We start from the raw sequence: 17,219 nt of genomic DNA, 5'->3' as shown, positions 1-17,219 counted from the left end.
GTCCCCTGTGGGTCTTGCAAGTTCTGTGGATTTATAGACAAGACCAAGAGTTTTGCCAACAGAGCATCAGATAAGACCTATTTTATTAGGTCATTTTTCAACTGCAAGTCAGTTGGTGTTATCTATCTGATGACATGTGTTTGCGACATCAAATATGTTGCCAAAACTATTAGGGAACTCAGGCGACGCATAGGGGAACATGTTATGGACATTACGAATCTGAAAGACACTCCTATTGCATGCCATGTGTCTGATTGTCACAGTGGCATCGGTTAAGTTTCACACAATTGATTCTGTAAAGATGTCACTAAGGGGCGGTGATTGTGACCTCATCATTTTGCAGAAAGAGGCGCGATGAATTTTTAAACACCATCTTTCCCCAGGACTAAAGTAGCTCCACCCGCTGTTCAGCCATTGGTTTATACTCTACCGAGCCTTCTGGCCGGATTGGCTGTCATGCCCCCCGGTGTCCGGCGGGGCGGGGTTTCACCCTTTTAATCTTGGCGTTCTGCGAGCCACTTCGCGGCCATTACAGCGCCGATTTGTTGCACGCCAGCACGTTGCCCCTCAATCTAGAGGTGGACAGCTTAGGCAGGACCGTAGGTTCCAGTGATTACGCCGTGCCTCACACTAGAGGAATTCGGTCATAGGCAGGTCACCCTACCTCTGCCTCCTTGTTGCAGCCTCAAGTGAACATCCATATCAGAGGCTGTGGGCTCCAGTCACGGTGCATGTTGCTCCTGATGAAGTGCATCGCGTGGAGCATAGATTACATAGGACTGTGTCAGAGGAATCGGTGCTCTTGACACACCAGTCAGAGTCAGCGGCTCTTACTCTGTCTCAGTCCTGCACCTGTACTGTTTCAGTGCAGTGGATGTTTGCGCGCTGACATCCACTGTTAGTTGAGGTGATATCTGGTACTACACATGGTAACAGGTATCCAGTTGTACAGTACTTCACCCAGGTTTCACACCCAGAACCTTGTGGTAATATGCCCCCAGTGTTGGTGGGTTTTAGTTTGTAGGACACACCGATCATTCTGCTCTAGTGCATTTCCACCTTCACCAGTGTGGTTATGATGATGGTTGGTCCCATAAATTAGTGACGTTTTAATCAGCTGCTTTGTGCAGTTTGGGTAGACACCCCTATATTTTATCCAGACATTATAAAAAAGAATTTGTTATTTTGTTTTAGCGTCCTTCCTATATTTATATATTTATTCAATAGTTCATTAGGACGCATACCTAGAACACCATCCTCTAGTTGTTATTTTATAATAAAAAAATATATAATAACATCCAAAGCCGCTCTCATTATTCTACTGGTAGATTCACTGTGTACATAAATTTCATTACTTATCCTGTACTAATCCTGAGTAACATCCAGAGCTGCACTCACTAATCTGTAGACGGAGTCACTGTGTACATACATTACTTATCCTGTATTGATCATTAATTGCATCCTGTATTGTACTCAAGAGCTGCACTCACTATTCTGCTGGTGCAGTCACTGTGTACATACATTACATTACTTATCCTGTACTGATCCTGAGTTACATCCTGTATTATACTCTAGAGCTGCACTCACTATTCTGCTGGTGCAGTCACTGTGTACATTACATTACTTATCTTGTACTGATCCTCAGTTTTGAACCTGTATTATACTCCAGAGCTGCACTCACTATTCTGCTGGTGCAGTCACTGTGTACATGCATTACTTATCCTGTACTGATCCTGAGTTACATCCTGTATTATACTCCAGAGCTGCACTCACTATTCTGCTGGTGGAGTCACTGTGTACTTACATTACATTACTTATCTTGTACTGATCCCGAGTTACATCCTGTATTATACTCCAGAGCTGCACTCACTATTCTGCTGGTGCAGTCACTGTGTACATACATTACTTATCCTGTACTGATCCTGAGTTACATCCTGTATTATACTCCAGAGCTGCACTCACTATTCTGCTGGTGGAGTCACTGTGTACTTACATTACATTACTTATCTTGTACTGATCCCGAGTTACATCCTGTATTATACTCCAGAGCTGCACTCACTATTCTGCTGGTGCAGTCACTGTGTACATACATTACTTATCCTGTACTGATCCTGAGTTACATCCTGTATTATACTCCAGAGCTGCACTCACTATTCTGCTGGTGCAGTCACTGTGTACATACATTACTTATCCTGTACTGATCCTGAGTTACATCCTGCATTATACTCCAGAGCAGCACTCACTATTCTGCTGGTGGAGTCACTGACACTGTGTACATGCATTACTTATCCCGTACTGATCCCGAGTTACATCCTGTATTATACTCCAGAGCTGCACTCACTATTCTGCTGGTGCAGTCACTGTGTACATGCATTACTTATCCCGTACTGATCCCGAGTTACATCCTGTATTATACTCCAGAGCTGCACTCACTATTCTGCTGGTGCAGTCACTGTGTACATACATTACTTATCTTGTACTGATCCTCAGTTTCGATCCTGTTTACTGCTCTATTCATGAACACAAAATAGGATGAACGTGAAGAAAACTTCCCATTTTGGCCAGTTAAACGTTGATAGTATATTAATAGTTATTCTATGTATGGAATTTGTGTCAGCAGTTGATTGTCTACATTTGTCTTGCATTCAGTGTTGCTCGTCCATTATGTGGAAATCCTTTTTTCTGCTAATTCTTTCCTGTTTGCACAGCAGATAATTCAGCAGTAAATTGCTGTAGAATACAGTAACAGGATAGTTTCAGGCAGCCTGAGACCCAGAGAATTCAGTAGAAATGATATGGAGAATTCTATGTAGTGATACATTTCATTTGCTAAATGTTACTACTGTGATGTCAGGATCTACACTGATCAGGTACTAATGGTATATTCCAGGGATATGTCATCAATGTCTTTAACAAGAAAACCTTTGCCACAGATTTGATATGAGGAATTCTGCTGCATGTAGTGCTGCTATTCCCAGTACAATAGCAAATTCCAGGACAGAATTCCATATAACCATGATGTATCAATTATACATGATTTAGTATTTTAAATACGAACAGAGTCTGTAGTAAGTCCAAGCAATCGAGACACACGTGATCCAAAAACACATGCTTATTAAAAAATACTTTCATTGCCTAACTGAAACAGAGAAAATACATACCCTCACCCTCCAAAAAAATCTAAAAAGGTAAAAGACACTTTTAACAATGTACAAAACATAGTCAAGAAACCTAGCATATGCCAAAATATAAAAATACGATAAGGTAGCAATGTCCTGTGTAGAGAGCCAACTGAAAGAGGAAAATGCTGTCACAATACCATCAATATTTAAGAACCTTAAATTATACTGACCACTAGAACACATATGTTTAGTTGTTGCCTCGTTTTCTGTACAGTATGTGTTACTCAAATCATTACAATCTAAAAGTTACTATGAATAACTTAAAAACAATGTTCTAGAAGAGCAATGTTAACAAATTATACAGCTTTCGGAACGGTTGATGAAGCTATTGAATGGGTTACTTTCTTGACTGGAAGATTTCTAGACCTGGATTTTTCTTGATTTTTAGACATCAAGTAAAATAAATTAGCATAAAATGGAGAAGATTAGAGACAATTGTGAATTTTTTAAGGAGAACCAACTACGGCAGGAGACCTGCAACAATTTGTCCTAGGTGTCATAAAGCATTTCAGAAGAACATTCTAGTAGAATTCCAAGAATATTTTTAAAAAAGAGCATTCCAAGAATACTAAACTTCAGGACCTGCAGCCATTCTACTCTCAAGAGAGATCAGTGTTACTCCAGACTGGTCAAAGTGACAGATACTAAGGCTAATGTAGAGGGGCATTCCTTGCATTCACGGGTTGATGATCTCCTTTCATAGACAGATAAATACTCCTTGATAGAATCACACATGGAGTTGATTAGGTGGTAACATTCTGGATAATATGTTATGCTTTAAGTAACTCATTGATCTAGAGCATTCTTGAGGAAAAGCAGATCTTTCATTGGGTCATCAAAATCCAAGTCAAGGCTGCATACAAATGATGGACGAGAAACTATAACTAGTTTCGGACCACTCAAGTCTAATTCCAGACTTGAATTAAAAAGTGATACTGTGGCAAGTAGAAATGTTCTCTGAAGGGACTTTTGAGGGCAGTTTATTCTTGGGTCTGTAGAGTTTACAGCATGGAATATCTAAATTTTCAGCTGTGCATATTCTGTTTCTTCCCAGGTCCTTGAAGTTTTTGGAATGTGATTTGCTTGAGGCAGCTTCACTGAGGTATAGACAATGGAGTCTTCAGTATTTTCTCCCTATAAAAATGATAGCATTTGTTTTTATAATATCTATCTATAATACTGTGAATATATTGAGCTGATTACATCTTTACCATTTTCCCTTTCGTGGCGGTGCTCCATGTCTGCCACATTTACACTGTCTGGATCAGGCATGGGAGTCACATCACTTACCTAGTTTTTGCTTAGCCGTCAGACTCTTGTCTATGTCCCACACTGCAGGCCGCAGCCTGACTGCAAGACCTCTTTCTGTGTGTATTAGATCCTACAAGAGCTAATTTACCTTTCTGATCCTATGCTCAACTGCTTTATTAATGAGTTAATCAGATCTTCTATATACTGTATACTGGGATGTTTGTTCCACCCCTTGCCTATTCAAGTGGTATTTCTAGCTTGCTAGACCCTACAAAAAGCTATAAACCATTTGTCTGCCCGTGTACCAACCATTGCCTCATTCCCGGACTCTTACCTCTCTGCCACCTTACCTGACCCATGCCTGTTCTCCGTTCTAACCCTGTGCTGCTTGTCCTGACCCTAAGACTGATTCTTGGATTTGCCCAAACTCTCCCTACGATTACTGACCACGAGCATTGCCTGCTCCGTCAGTGTTTCACACTGGTGTCTCTGACTGCTGTGGGTCAGCAGCTAACCACATTGGTTGGTTGGCACAATGGGTCAACTATCCACAACATAGCGTGTTTATTCAACATTGGTGTCTATACCCCTTTTTCTAGGGTAACTCCAAAACATGTTTTGCCTAGGGGCTTTTTTAGGACTTGATGAAATCAATCAATATTTCAATATTCTGTGATCTATAAGTTAAGATGACCAAATTTTCATAACTTTGTTTGGGTCCGATTTGGTTGAATACCGTAAATCCAACTAGAACTGAAAGTGCCTCAGTTTCCCTAAAAAGTAATTTATGACACTCGGGGGTCTTTTAGGATTGTATCCAATCTTTTTCCAGATCAATAAGTTCCAGACTTCATTGCTAATGTCAGTGACATATACGGCTATGTTTAAAAGGAAGGTAGCCGCTGGTAAACAGCCTGTTTGATAACACGCTGCACTGTTGGATATTTTTTAAGTCTGTATTTAAAAAATGGGATGAATCTTAAAAGTGTCTGATTCCCCAAAAAATAATTGGGGGAAAATTTGTTACAAATTTGATTTGTGCAGAATTGATTCACTCATCTCTAGCTGCAAGGAAGCTATTCCTTGGCATGAAATTATATGTGTCTTTTGAAATCTTTGACCATAACTGCTACTTGCCAAATGGTTTTGTATGACTAGAGTATTGCATATAGGAGGCAGCAAACTTTTATAACAGAGAATATCAAACACACAATCATTGTTTTGGAATATGGGACCAATAGGGTTGGAGATGCAGGTTGACAAAATCATCCCGTCTACTGTAGTTACCTTGCACTGGCAGCCCGTTCTTTTTTCTCCATTGTCAATATTTTGTCCAATAAGAAAATTCCTGTAAAATTAATGTAAAAGTGCAAATCATAAACCATCCACAGCAAATCTACAGTACAATAACTGCTCAGTGATGAGAAAACCAAGAAAACTGTGAAAAACACATTGTGGATTAATAATTACAAGTATATGTATAGATATAAGTAGTATTGACTTCAAACTACTGGAGTCTCCTGTGTGGTTCTCTGGCTTGTGGCTGTCAGAGCATACTGGGAGTTGTAGTTTTTAATTGATATACAAGTTGGAGAACAACTCCTCTAATTAACATCCATGATAAACAGCAATTTTCACTTTTTCATTAGGTTCCCATATCCAGAAACATCATGCTTTCCTAGAGAGAACCGCAGTCTACTCCTGAGTACATGAAGCTAGAACGTACCGTCTTCTTGGAGAGCTTTTCTCTTGTGCACCATCAACGCTTCCGTATAAAAGGTTATCCATCGTTATCTGCTCCGTTATCTGAGTCCAGATGCAAATTATAGGTTAGGAAAGAAAATGGGATTGAATGTGTTTAATCACTCATTTCTAGACAAATATTCTAGTTGGAATATTTAAAGAAATTACAGTCAAAATTATAGTGAAACTGAACATCTGACTATAGTATAGATAAAGACAACCAAATCAAACTGAGTAAAAAATATTACACTTGGTGATTGATTGATTTATTGAGTAAAATGATCCAATAGTCATGTCTGTGAGTTTCGAAAAGTATGTGAACTTTTGCTTTCTGTTTCTACAGTAGTGTGACCTTCTATAACTACAGCAAAATATTTCCGGCAAATGTTAACTAGTCCTTCACATCTGCCTGGTGGAATTTTAGCCCATTTTGCTATATAAAACAGCTTCATCTTTATTATTTTGGTGGGTTTCTTCCCATGAACTGGACCTTCCACAACAGTTCTATTGGATTAAGGTCAGGACTTTTACTTGGCCATTCCAAAACTTTACCTTTATTATTCTTTAACAATTCTTTGGTAGAACAACTTGTGTGCTAAGGGCTCCTTCACACTTGCGTTGTTCTGTTTCGGCATAGAGTTCCGTCTCTCGGGGCTCTATGCTGGAAGAATCCTAATCAGGATTATCCCCATGCATTCTGAATGGAGAGAAATCCGTTCAGGGTTCATCAGGATGTCTTCAGTTCCGGACCGGAACGTTTTTTGGCCGGAGAAAATACCGCAGCATGCTGCGCTTTTTGCTCCGGCCAAAAATCCTGAACACTTGCCGCAAGGCCGGATCCGGAATTAATGCCCATTGAAAGGCATTAATTCGGATCCGGCCTTAAGCTAAACGTCGTTTTGGCGCATTACCAAATCCGACGTTTAGCTTTTTTCTGAATGGTTACCATGGCTGCCAGGACGCTAAAGTCCTGTTTGCCATGGTAAAGTCTAGTGGGGAGCGGGGGAGCAGTATACTTACCGTCCGTGCGGCTCCTTCAGAGTGACGTCAGGGCGCCCCACGCGCACGGATGACGTGATTGCATGGACACGTCATCCATGCGCATGGGGCGCTCTGACGTCATTCTGGAGCACCCCGGGAGCCGCACGGACGGTAAGTATACTGCTCCCCCGCTCCCCACTACTACTATGGCATCCAGGACTTTAATAGCGTCCTGGCTGCCATAGTAACACTGAACGCATTTTGAAGACTGATCCGTCTTCAAATGCTTTCAGTTCACTTGCGTTTTTACGGATCCGGCGTGAAATTCCGGCAAATGGAGTACACGACGGATCCGGACAATGCAAGTGTGAAAGAGGCCTTAGGCTTGTTGTCTTGCTGCATGGCCCACATTCATTGAAGCTCCATAGATAGCTTTTGTTCTACTGGAGAAGATCATAAATATCAATTTCTCTAGAGCCACTCGTTCAATAGATACCCTGTAAGTCACTGGCTGACCCTTTAACTCATCCTTTGGAATAATAACTTGGGATATGAGCCACAATCATAAACTCTGCAATCCACAGGCTGCTGTGATTTTTTCATGGAACTTAGAATGGCCCTAGAAAAAAAAAAAGCTAAAAGCGCCCTCAAGTTTTAGGCGAGTACAAATTGCCAGAAGGTGGGCCAACAGAAGTAGGCCGGGCCAGTAATACCATAGTGCAGCACAAAATACCACCCCAGCAAAACTAAATGGCACAGTGCAGCATAAAATATTGTCCTACCATGATACTGAGGACTGTGATACAGTTGAATACATGAAGGCAGCTGCTGGACAGATACATAAGTACCTGATTCTTCCAGCATTAATTAATACTGAATTACATCATTATGTACATGGCTAGCAGCCATGAGGAGGGCTCAGGTGGCCCAGTGTAGGGTATATGGCTATTCCACCCCTGGAGGAGGAGGTATATTAAAGGCAGTTTTAAGCAACAACCACTTGGAAGCAAATATGGATCTGTTAAAAGGTGTAGACCAAGGCAAATCACCCATGGGGCCCTAGTTTGCTTAAAGGAGTTGTCCAAGTGCCCTCAGCATGCCTCTGTAAACAGAAGATTCATACTAACATGTTCCCCACCACTCTATTCCTCCTCTGCGTGCATGTTGTGGGCCCCAACTTGTTTTTTTTCTGAGGCTGCATGGGCATAACCACATGCTCCTCTCCAGCCAATGACTGGCTTTAATGATGATGCGCTGCTTCTAGACAGAATGGAGGTCCAGCGGGGAGAACGTAAGTGAGAATCTTCTGTGTACGAAGTATTCCTGGAGAACCCCTTTACGGGTATACCTGATAAAATATATGTATTTGAAAAGTAGCCCTTTCATGAATCTGAAATGTTGTGCCTAATTTTAGTTGAGTGGTCCACTGAATAGTTTGAGCAAACCAACATTTTTTGGTGCCTTTCATTTAGAACTTAGACATTTTAATATACAGAATTAGTACCTTAGCATTCTCCTGAGTTCTTCTCTTCTCTGCCAGGGCTAAGGTTCTTTTTCTTCTACAAAGAGAATATTGAAACAGATACTGCCATATACTTAGACATTGTAAACTAAAGTGTCTGCTTTTAGGCCCTTTTTTTGCAACAAATTTACCAAATGTCACACCCCATTTGTTAATATGGAAGACAAATTAGGCATTAATTTTACTCCACATTAGACACTAACAACTTTTTTGTGACTTGGCTAAAACTGTTATACGCTACATAAAACTTTCTCACTCCCTTAGTAAATACACAATTATGGGCATGGAGCAAACCAACAAAAAATTGCTAAACTTTCATACATGTGTCACTTATCCTACTTCACCTAACAAAATACAATATACTCTCCACTCTTCTGGCACAAAGAGTTTCATGCATTTCCTCTTAAGACTAGATGGTCTAAAAATGTGGCAAATTGTGGCTAGATGATCAATCTGTTTAAGCTGTCAAGTCTAATTTTACACAACCCATAAGTTGATTTACTTTACACCAAGATCAAATGCCGCTTTTATGGCTTATAAAAATATCATACACAGCTAATAAATGGTGGTGCAAACATATACACCCGATTTTTGGCACAATTGACACATTATGATGTGTAAAATCTCCCCAATTTTGTTTATAGAAAACTATAAAATTTTGAGAGCTGTAAACGACTAGAGAAGAGAAAAAAATGAGAAGGAATGAGGGAGCAAAAGAGTGAGGAAGGAAGGAGGAAGGGACGGGAGAAGGCAAGAGAAGAAAAGATTGTAGGAACGATCAGGGATAGAGGCTTAGCTAGGCTTTTCTCCACCTGGGGGAAAATATTTAGATTGGTGACCTCTCATTTGAAAATGCACCCCTCACCCTATCGATTAATGTTATGCAAGTTAGTGCACATAACTTATGTAGAGGTCAGCGTAGACGTTTCATGTAGACGTTGCACCTAATGTTAAAAAATAAATGTAAAGAAAAATGAGAAAAAAAATTTTGTAGCAATAAAGATGCTTTAATGTAAAAAAAAAATAATCAAATGAAAAAAGATACACATGATTGTCATTGTATTGGCCTAAAATATCAAGTTACAGTATTTAACCTCCATGGTGAGCAATGTAAGGAAATAAAAAGAAAAATCTAATAATCCCAGAATTGCAGGGTTTTTTTTTGCTTGTTTATCCCATGCCTCCCAAACAACTAAAGAATAAGTAATTAAAAAGTTGTATATATCCCAAAATGATGCCAATAGAATTTTCAACACATTGCATAAAAGAGAAGCCCTCTCAATGCTCTGATGAGGAGAAAAGGGGCTTGGTTGTTCATAAATACTAAAACATAAAAAAGCTGCAAACATTTGATGCATAATTGCACTATTTAGTAAAGTTAATGTCATATGAATGAAATCCAAATAACAAAAGCTTAAAAATTGGGGGTTTCTATAAATTCATCCTCCCCATTTGGAGACATTATTGGTGGAAATGTATTGTTACATTTGTGCCAGAAAACACAAATTTAGAGACTTGTATTTTTATGTCTAGGTAGGTAGATGACAAATGCTGAAGTAACATCTATAAACAATATTTACCATTTAATATACTTTCTACAAATTACACCAACGGAGATGCAAAGCTGAATTCAAAATGTACCCCCTATGTGTATCACAAGATGGTGAACTTAGAAGAAAAGACTAATATTCGTCCAAAGAGAAATCCCTCAACAACAACAAAAAAATAATAAAGGTAAGGTCCCTGGAAGGTGAGGAGAAAAAAAAAAAAATAGAAAAATCTCTACGTCATAAACAGAACTAGAAGGCTCTATATTATAGAAGTTAGTTGAAGACCTGCAGTGATACTCCATGGAGCACCACTATGTACACCTTTGACCAAAGTCGGCGCAGACTTCCTCTGCTGGGCACCAGCACTGTTCTCATGATGATATACAGGGCTAATGACTGCTCAGAAGTGTCTGCTTCCGAATTCAGGTTTTTGCTGTCACCCTCTCCTGGCAAACAGAAGCAGACTCAAGAGAAGAGAGGATACAGCACAAAGACAGGAATTTTATGGAGGCTGACAAGCACGCACACAGACTGTATGGCTGATTTATGAGTATCCTGGTCGGTAGTCACAGCAATCAACTGATTTCTTCCATTGGCTCCTCATGTCTGTGTTTGCCTAAATTAGTTCATGTGTTTATGCTGTTTTATCTTGAAGAAAAAAAAATGTTTGGCTCTTCTGACATCCCCTGCCCTCAGACCTAATTATGCACAGGATATATTTCCTGACTGTGCAACCCACCCCTTCCCTCCTTATTTCACATTATCAGAAAGGAAAGGAGAAAAGAGAGAAGTACCTGCATGTGCTCCTCAATAATAAACTGGACTGGGCAGATAACATGGATGCACTATACAGAAAGAGTCATATCAGGCTCTACCTGCTCAGGAGGCTGAGAGCTTTTGGACTGCAGAGAGCACTTCTTAGGGCCTTTTTCAACTCTAGTGGCATCAGTCATCTTCTTCGGAGTGACCTGTTGGGGTAGAAGCATCTCAACCAGGGAGGGGAAGAGACTTGACAAACTGATTAGAAAGGCCAGCTGTATCCTGGGGAGCCCCCTAGACCCAATGCAGGTGGTAGGTAAGAGAAGGATATTATCCAAGTTGATCTCCATGCTAGAGAATAACTCCTATCCCATGCGTGGGACCATGATAGCATTGGGCAGTTCCATCAGTGAACGACTGTTTCACCCAAAGTGTGAGAAGGAGCGCTATTGGAAGTCATTCCTCTCTGCTGCTGTTAGGCTGTACAACCAACACCGACCCAAGCGGAGATAGACTGCACTCATCGCCTACTGTATTCCAGTGGATATCATTCCATTTAACCCCACTCTACCCCGGACCAGTTTTCACTCTCCTGCCAAAGGCCATTTTTTTGCAAATCTGACATGTGTCAATTTATGTGGTAATGACTTTGGAACACTTTTACTTATCTAAGCCATTCTGAGATTGTTTTCTCGTGACACAATTTGAGTCAATATATTTCACCTTTATTTATGAAAAAAATCCCAAATTTACCAAACGTTTGGATAAATTAGCAATTTTCAAAATTGTAATTGTTCTGCCTTTAAAACAGAAAGTGATACCTCATAAAATATGTATTACTTAACATTCCCCATATGTCTACTTTATGTTGGCATCATAAAAAAAATAAAAAATATGTTACTTTATTTTTTGGGACATTAGAAGGCTTATATCTGTAAAGAATAAATAATGGCAACTGGACTTACTGTAGATTTCTTGAAAACGTTTCACTCGTTCTTCCAACGAGCTTTCTCAGTTCTGAGTGATTGTACAAAAATTCTGGGAATAAATATGTAACTGAATCCACATCTGGTAATTATACCCAGCATTGGGTCAAAGGTGTTGATTCCATTATCCTAATTGGAGTCAGTAGGTGATAAAGACTTCCCAGAAAAAGGTGTCAAGACAGCATTGTATGTGGCAGACAATAGATGTCTAACCCCCCCACCTCTATTCAAGCTTGGCTTCTCCATTTTTACGTAGATGGCCTCCTTCACGCCTCGTTTGTACCAATCGGCCTCCTTATCCAAAACACGTACTTGACTGTCTTTAAAGGTGTGACCTGTTCCTTTTAGATGTAAGTACACGGCTGAATCTTGACCAGAGGTTTTGGCTCTTCTATGCTGAGCCATACGCTGATGTAGTTGTTGTTTTGTTTCGCCGATATACAGTTCTGAGCAGTTCTCATTGCACTGGATTGCGTACACAATGTTGTCCATCTTGTGTTTAGGCGTTGGGTCTTTGGGGTGAACCAGTTGTTGCCTCAGTGTGTTTCTGGGTTTAAAGCAAACAGGAATGTGATGTTTATTAAAAATCCTTTTGAGTTTCTCAGACACCCCAGCTACATATGGGATAACCATATTCTTGCGTCTGTCATGCTTCTCGCCCTCACTGGTAGTCTTGGTGGTCTTTCTTCTCCTTCCTTCTGTTTTGACAAAGGCCCAAACTGGATACCCACAAGTTTTAAGTGCCCCTCTGAGGTGTTTGAGTTCCTTCGCCTTGGCCTCTGTGCTGGTGGGGATTTTCTCTGCCCGGTGGTGTAGAGTCTGGATGACTCCCAGCTTGTGGTCTAGAGGATGGTGGGAATCAAATAGCAGGTACTGGTCTGTGCGTGTTGGTTTTCGATAGACCTCTATTCCCAGCTATCTTCCCTCTTTCACTGTTATAAGACAGTCCAGAAACGCCAGTTTGTTGTTCTGCATATCTTCCCGCGTGAAATTGATGTTATGATCCACTGAGTTGATGTGGTCGGTGAAAGCCTGTAACTCTTGTTTATGAATTTTAACCCAAGTGTCATCCACATATCTGAACCAATGACTCAGTGTAATTCCCTTGAAAGTGGTCAGGGCTTTCCTTTCTACTTCCTCCATATACAGGTTCGCTACAATAGGCGAGACTGGCGATCCCATAGCACAGCCATGTTTTTGCTTGTAGAACTTGTCCTTATACTTGAAGTAGGTGGTACTCAGACAAAGGTCCAGTAAGGCACACACTTGGTCTGGCCTAAGTTCTGTTCTGCATCCTAAGGTGTTGTCTAATAGCAACTGTTTCCTGACTGTTTTAATTGCCTCTGTAGTGGGTATGCAGGTGAAGAGGGATGTAACATCATAGGAGACCATTGTTTCTTCTGTGCCCAATACCAAGTTCTGGATTTTGGTGGTGAAATCTTGAGTCAATACAATGCTGTCTTGACACCTTTTTCTGGGAAGTCTTTATCACCTACTGACTCCAATTAGGATAATGGAATCAACACCTTTGACCCAATGCTGGGTATAATTACCAGATGTGGATTCAGTTACATATTTATTCCCAGAATTTTTGTACAATCACTCAGAATTGAGAAAGCTCGTTGGAAGAACGAGTGAAACGTTTTCAAGAAATCTACAGTACGTCCAGTTGCCTTGATTTATTGTTTACAGATATATACCATGACCTGGATAAATGAGAACCTTCACAGACATTAGAAGTAGAGTTGAGCGAACACCTGGATGTTCGGGTTCGAGAAGTTCGGCCGAACATCCCGGAAATGTTCGGGTTCGGGATCCGAACCCGATCCGAACTTCGTCCCGAACCCGAACCCCATTGAAGTCAATGGGGACCCGAACTTTTCGGCACTAAAAAGGCTGTAAAACAGCCCAGGAAAGAGCTAGAGGGCTGCAAAAGGCAGCAACATGTAGGTAAATCCCCTGCAAACAAATGTGGATAGGGAAATGAATTAAAATAAAAATTAAATAAATAAAAATTAACCAAAATCAATTGGAGAGAGGTTCCATAGCAGAGAATCTGGCTTCCCGTCACCCACCACTGGAACAGTCCATTCTCAGATATTTAGGCCCCGGCACCCAGGCAGAGGAGAGAGGTCCCGTAACAGAGAATCTGTCTTCATGTCAGCAGAGAATTAGTCTGCATGTCATAGCAGAGAATGAGGCTTCACGTCAGCCACCACTGCAACAGTCCATTGGCATATATTTAGGCCCAGCACACACACAGGCAGAGGAGAGAGGTCCCGTAACAGAGAATCTGGCTTCATGTCAGCAGAGAATCAGTCTGCATGTCATAGCAGAGAATCAGGCTTCACGTCAGCCACCACTGCAACAGTCCATTGTCATAAATTTAGGCCCAGCACCCAGGCAGAGGAGAGAGGTCCCGTAACAGAGAATCTGGCTTCATGTCAGCAGAGAATCAGTCTTCATATCATAGCAGAGAATCAGGCTTCACGTCACCCACCACTGTAAGAGTCAATTTTCATAAATTTAGGCCCAGAACCCAGGCAGAGGAGAAAGGTCCCGTAACAGACAATCTGGCTTCATGTCAGCAGAGAATCAGTCTTCATATCATAGCAGAGAATCAGGCTTCACGTCACCCACCACTGTAAGAGTCAATTTTCATAAATTTAGGCCCAGAACCCAGGCAGAGGAGAAAGGTCCCGTAACAGACAATCTGGCTTCATGTCAGCAGAGAATCAGTCTTCATATCATAGCAGAGAATCAGGCTTCACGTCACCCACCACTGTAAGAGTCAATTTTCATAAATTTAGGCCCAGAACCCAGGCAGAGGAGAAAGGTCCCGTAACAGACAATCTGGCTTCATGTCAGCAGAGAATCAGTCTTCATATCATAGCAGAGAATCAGGCTTCACGTCACCCACCACTGTAAGAGTCAATTTTCATAAATTTAGGCCCAGAACCCAGGCAGAGGAGAAAGGTCCCGTAACAGACAATCTGGCTTCATGTCAGCAGAGAATCAGTCTTCATATCATAGCAGAGAATCAGGCTTCACGTCACCCACCACTGTAAGAGTCAATTTTCATAAATTTAGGCCCAGAACCCAGGCAGAGGAGAAAGGTCCCGTAACAGACAATCTGGCTTCATGTCAGCAGAGAATCAGTCTTCATATCATAGCAGAGAATCAGGCTTCACGTCACCCACCACTGTAAGAGTCAATTTTCATAAATTTAGGCCCAGAACCCAGGTAGAGGAGAAAGGTCCCGTAACAGACAATCTGGCTTCATGACAGCAGAGAATCAGTCTGCATGTCATAGCAGAGAATCAGGCTTCACGTCAGCCACCACTGCAACAGTCCATTGTCATAAATTTAGGCCCAGCACCCAGGCAGAGGAGAGAGGTCCCGTAACAGAGGATCTGGCTTCATGTCAGCAGAGAATCAGTCTGCATGTCATAGCAGAGAATGAGGCTTCACGTCAGCCACCACTGCAACAGTCCATTGGCATATATTTAGGCCCAGCACACACACAGGCAGAGGAGAGAGGTCCCGTAACAGACAATCTGGCTTCATGTCAGCAGAGAATTAGTCTGCATGTCATAGCAGAGAATGAGGCTTCACGTCACCCACCACTGCAACAGTCCATTGGCATATATTCAGGCCCAGCACCCAGGCAGAGGAGAGAGGTCCCGTAACAGAGGATCTGGCTTCATGTCAGCAGAGAATCAGTCTGCATGTCATAGCAGAGAATGAGGCTTCACGTCAGCCACCACTGCAACAGTCCATTGTCATAAATTTAGGCCCAGCACCCAGGCAGAGGAGAGAGGTCCCGTAAAAGAGGATCTGGCTTCATGTCAGCAGAGAATCAGTCTGCATGTCATAGCAGAGAATCAGGCTTCACGTCAGCCACCACTGCAACAGTCCATTGTCATAAATTTAGGCCCAGCACCCAGGCAGAGGAGAGAGGTCCCGTAAAAGAGGATCTGGCTTCATGTCAGCAGAGAATCAGTCTGCATGTCATAGCAGAGAATCAGGCTTCACGTCAGCCACCACTGCAACAGTCCATTGTCATAAATTTAGGCCCAGCACCCAGGCAGAGGAGAGAGGTCCCGTAACAGAGGATCTGGCTTCATGTCAGCAGAGAATCAGTCTGCATGTCATAGCAGAGAATCAGGCTTCACGTCAGCCACCACTGCAACAGTCCATTGTCATAAATTTAGGCCCAGCACCCAGGCAGAGGAGAGAGGTCCCGTAACAGACAATCTGGCTTCATGTCAGCAGAGAATTAGTCTGCATGTCATAGCAGAGAATCAGGCTTCATGTCAGCCACCACTGCAACAGTCCATTGGCATATATTTAGGCCTAGCACACAGGCAGAGGAGAGGTTCATTCAACTTTGGGTAGCATCGCAATATAATGGTAAAATGAAAATAAAAATAGGATTGAATGAGGAAGTGCCCTGGAGTCCAATAATATATGGTTATGGGGAGGTAGTTAATGTCTAATCTGGACAAGGGACGGACAGGTCCTGTGGGATCCATGCCTGGTTCATTTTTATGAACGTCAGCTTGTCCACATTGGCTGTAGACAGGCGGCTGCGTTTGTCTGTAATGACGCCCCCTGCCGTGCTGAATACACGTTCAGACAAAACGCTGGCTGCCGGGCAGGCCAGCACCTCCAAGGCATAAAAGGCTAGCTCTGGCCACGTGGACAATTTAGAGACCCAGAAGTTGAATGGGGCCGAACCATCAGTCAGTACGTGGAGGGGTGTGCACACGTACTGTTCCACCATGTTAGTGAAATGTTGCCTCCTGCTAACACGTTGCGTATCAGGTGGTGGTGCAGTTAGCTGTGGCGTGTTGACAAAAGTTTTCCACATCTCTGCCATGCTAACCCTGCCCTCAGAGGAGCTGGCCGTGACACAGCTGCCTTGGCGACCTCTTGCTCCTCCTCTGCCTTGGCCTTGGGCTTCCACTTGTTCCCCTGTGACATTTGGGAATGCTCTCAGTAGCGCGTCTACCAACGTGCGCTTGTACTCGCGCATCTTCCTATCACGCTCCAGTGCAGGAAGTAAGGTGGGCACATTGTCTTTGTAGCGTGGATCCAGCAGGGTGGCAACCCAGTAGTCCGCACAGGTTAAAATGTGGGCAACTCTGCTGTCGTTGCGCAGGCACTGCAGCATGTAGTCGCTCATGTGTGCCAGGCTGCCCAGGGATAAGGACAAGCTGTCCTCTGTGGGAGGCGTATCGTC

General features: G+C 42.3%; 1 protein-coding gene across 3 annotated transcripts in view; it reads right to left on the bottom strand.

Moving 5' to 3' along the window:
- Positions 1–3,021: 3,021 nt before the first annotated feature.
- Positions 3,022–17,219, bottom strand: part of LOC122929131 (B-cell receptor CD22-like) — a 63,173-nt gene continuing 48,975 nt past the window's right edge. For all 3 annotated transcript variants that reach the window (XM_044282622.1, XM_044282625.1, XM_044282624.1), the window contains 4 exons: positions 8,662–8,716; positions 6,160–6,239; positions 5,721–5,781; positions 3,022–4,316 (listed from right to left, as the gene is read on the bottom strand). In XM_044282622.1, the coding sequence (XP_044138557.1) occupies positions 4,200–4,316; positions 5,721–5,781; positions 6,160–6,239; positions 8,662–8,716 (313 nt within the window). In that variant the 3' untranslated portion in view covers positions 3,022–4,199. The remainder of the gene's footprint in view (positions 4,317–5,720; positions 5,782–6,159; positions 6,240–8,661; positions 8,717–17,219) is intronic.

The sequence above is a fragment of the Bufo gargarizans genome, chromosome 2, assembly GCF_014858855.1.
Source record: "Bufo gargarizans isolate SCDJY-AF-19 chromosome 2, ASM1485885v1, whole genome shotgun sequence".
Lineage (NCBI taxonomy): Eukaryota > Metazoa > Chordata > Amphibia > Anura > Bufonidae > Bufo > Bufo gargarizans.
Note: the sequence above shows the minus strand (reverse complement) of the source record. Positions and strands in the feature narration are given on the sequence as shown.